Genomic DNA, 2,749 nt, shown 5'->3' on the forward strand with positions numbered 1-2,749 from the left:
ATCACCACCACCATCATCACCCCAATCATCACCACCACCATCATCACCTCAATCATCACCACCACCATCATCTCAACCCCAATCATCACCACCACCATCTCAATCACAATCATCACCACCACCATCATCTCAACCCCAATCATCACCACCACCATCTCAATCACAATCATCACCACCATCATCATCTCAACCCCAATCATCACCACCACCATCATCTCAACCCCAATCATCACCACCACCACCATCACCTCAATCATCACCACCACCATCATCTCAACCCCAATCATCACCACCACCATCTCAATCACAATCATCACCACCACCACCATCATCATCTCATCATCGCCATCATCATCACCCACTTAGCGTCCACGATGTTGATGACGTCAGCATTGCACCCGAGGGCTCCGTACTCCAGACTCTTGACGCACCTGCCGAACCGCATGCGTCCGTACACGGCACTCCTTATTAGGATGACTTGCGTCGGGCTGGAACCTCCCACTTCCTGTCCTCGCGTGTAAGGATGTGCTGTTCCGGATCTTGACGTCATTGGGCAGGAAACGTCAAATGTTTCTCTCTCGCAAAACTCGCCGGTTATTATCGCCGGTGACGATGGAAACGATGATGGTGACGACGACGACGATGATAATGATGTTAGCGGCAACGATAATGATGATAATGAGGAGGAGGAGGAAGAAGAAGATGACAGTAAAGATACTTTTCTGTTGTGGTGGTGTTGGAAGGAGTTGAACTTCGAACTTGCTGTATTGGGAGAAATATTTTTGGTGATCATTAGTTTTATTTATTTTGTAATCATAATAATTATTTATATTATTATTTATATTATTATTCATATTATTATTCATATTATTATTATTATTATTATTATTATTACTATGTTGTTGTTATTACTACTATTGTAAATGACATTATTCCACTCGTCTTTTCCTTTTTTCCGAAATTAATTGGCTACGTCTGGCGTCAACGCTGCTGTCATCATCATCGTCGTCATCATCGTCATCATCATCGTCATCATCATTATCGTCATCATCGTCATCATCATCGTCATCATCATCATCGTCGTCATCATAATTATATTTATTACTTAATCACCACATAATCACCACCATCACCACCATATTTATTTTACTCGTCATCCGTCAAGCTGCCATTGTTTCTGCACAATACAGTGCAGTCCGCCAGAACGGACGAACTATCTATTAAACCAGCTTACAACCAAATACATCGCTAACCATGAAACAACTACAAAAAATGTCTTCATCAACAACAACAACAAGGATATATCAAGGAAAACAACTGCAATAATTACAACGCTAAAAAACCACAGTTCAGCAAAAACAACAGCCATAAAACAACAACAACAGTTGAAAAGCAACAACAACAACAAAAACATAAACAATAGCAACAACAACAACAACAACACCATCATCAACAACAAAACAAAAATAGCAACAACAACAAACAACATCAACGGAAGAAACAATGAGGAAGACAGACAGACAGGCATAGAGTCAGACAGAGCAGTCGGTTGGCGGCCATATTGTTTGAATGTCGTCATGCAGAACAACATAGAAAATGGCGCGCCATCGATAATAAGGTTGGAGGAAGCAAAGACATAACAACAATCCAACAGCCTTATGTCAATGGTTGATGTCAATGCAGCGGAACCCACAAATGAAGCGTGACCATTCAAACAAGCAGTAATGGTGATGATGATGTAGTTGCTGGTGATGATGACGATGATAGTGGTGATGATGATAATGGTGACGATGATGATGATGACGAGGGTGGTGGTGGTAGTGGTGGTGATGATTATGATGGGGATGATGAGAATGATGATGATGATGATGAGAATGATGATGATGATGGTGATAACGATAATTATGATGATGGTGATGATAAGGTTGATGATGAGGATGGTGTATGTGATGACGATAATCATGAGTAAGATATTATGATGATAATAAAAGCACTAACGATGATAATGACGATTGATTACGTGATGATGATAACCACATGATAATGATAATTATATTAATTGTAGTGAAATGTTGGTGATGTTGGTGAAATGAAAAACTTAAAAAATGAAAAACATAAAAAATGTGTGAATACTGAAAATTGTATTGGCAACCAACGATAAAATTTTTAAAAATTATACATACACTCCTACCTACTTACTTGTCAGTTCTATTATTCATTAATTGATTTATTACAAGATTCTTTTGCCTGCTTCAAGCATGTTATAATAAGTATACTTTAATATTATTATGATGGCTGCCTTTATTATTATTATTAATAATATTATTATTGTTTTTTTTTTTACTATTCAGTTGAAATCATTTGATTATGGTGCGACAAAATAGCAACACATGAGGTATAATCAATCCAAGCTCACACAAGGAATGTCTACATTCATCACGGGATGAACTATACACAAACATACGTGTGTGTGTGTGTGTGTGTGTACGTGTGTGTGTGAACGTTTGTCTGTATGTCATGTGTGTTCGGGCATGTTTCCTTTGCGTGACGTCGTAACGCTTTTAAACGAGGGTTGTGTTTATACAAGTTGTTTGTTTTTTGTTTGATTTTTTTTCGATAAATTATTTTCCATACGTATGAATATTTGTAAGTTTGAGTGCGTTTGCAGTTGTTCACTCGGGTCGTTCTCAGGGAGAGATGTGCTCTTTGTGAGGAGAGCGCATGGCTGTCTACAGCGCGAGATTAGAGA

At 38.7% G+C, this 2,749-nt stretch overlaps 1 protein-coding gene across 1 annotated transcript in view; it reads right to left on the reverse strand.

The window, feature by feature from the left end:
- Positions 1 to 550, reverse strand: part of HELRODRAFT_175095 (hypothetical protein) — a gene marked incomplete at both ends in the record, with an annotated part of 4,046 nt that extends 3,496 nt beyond the window's left edge. Inside the window, one exon of the mRNA XM_009022532.1 lies at positions 363 to 550. Coding sequence (XP_009020780.1) covers positions 363 to 550 — 188 coding nt within the window. The remainder of the gene's footprint in view (positions 1 to 362) is intronic.
- Positions 551 to 2,749: the final 2,199 nt, after the last annotated feature.

Source organism: Helobdella robusta (genome assembly GCF_000326865.2).
Source record: "Helobdella robusta unplaced genomic scaffold HELROscaffold_32, whole genome shotgun sequence".
Taxonomy (NCBI): Eukaryota; Metazoa; Annelida; class Clitellata; order Rhynchobdellida; family Glossiphoniidae; genus Helobdella; species Helobdella robusta.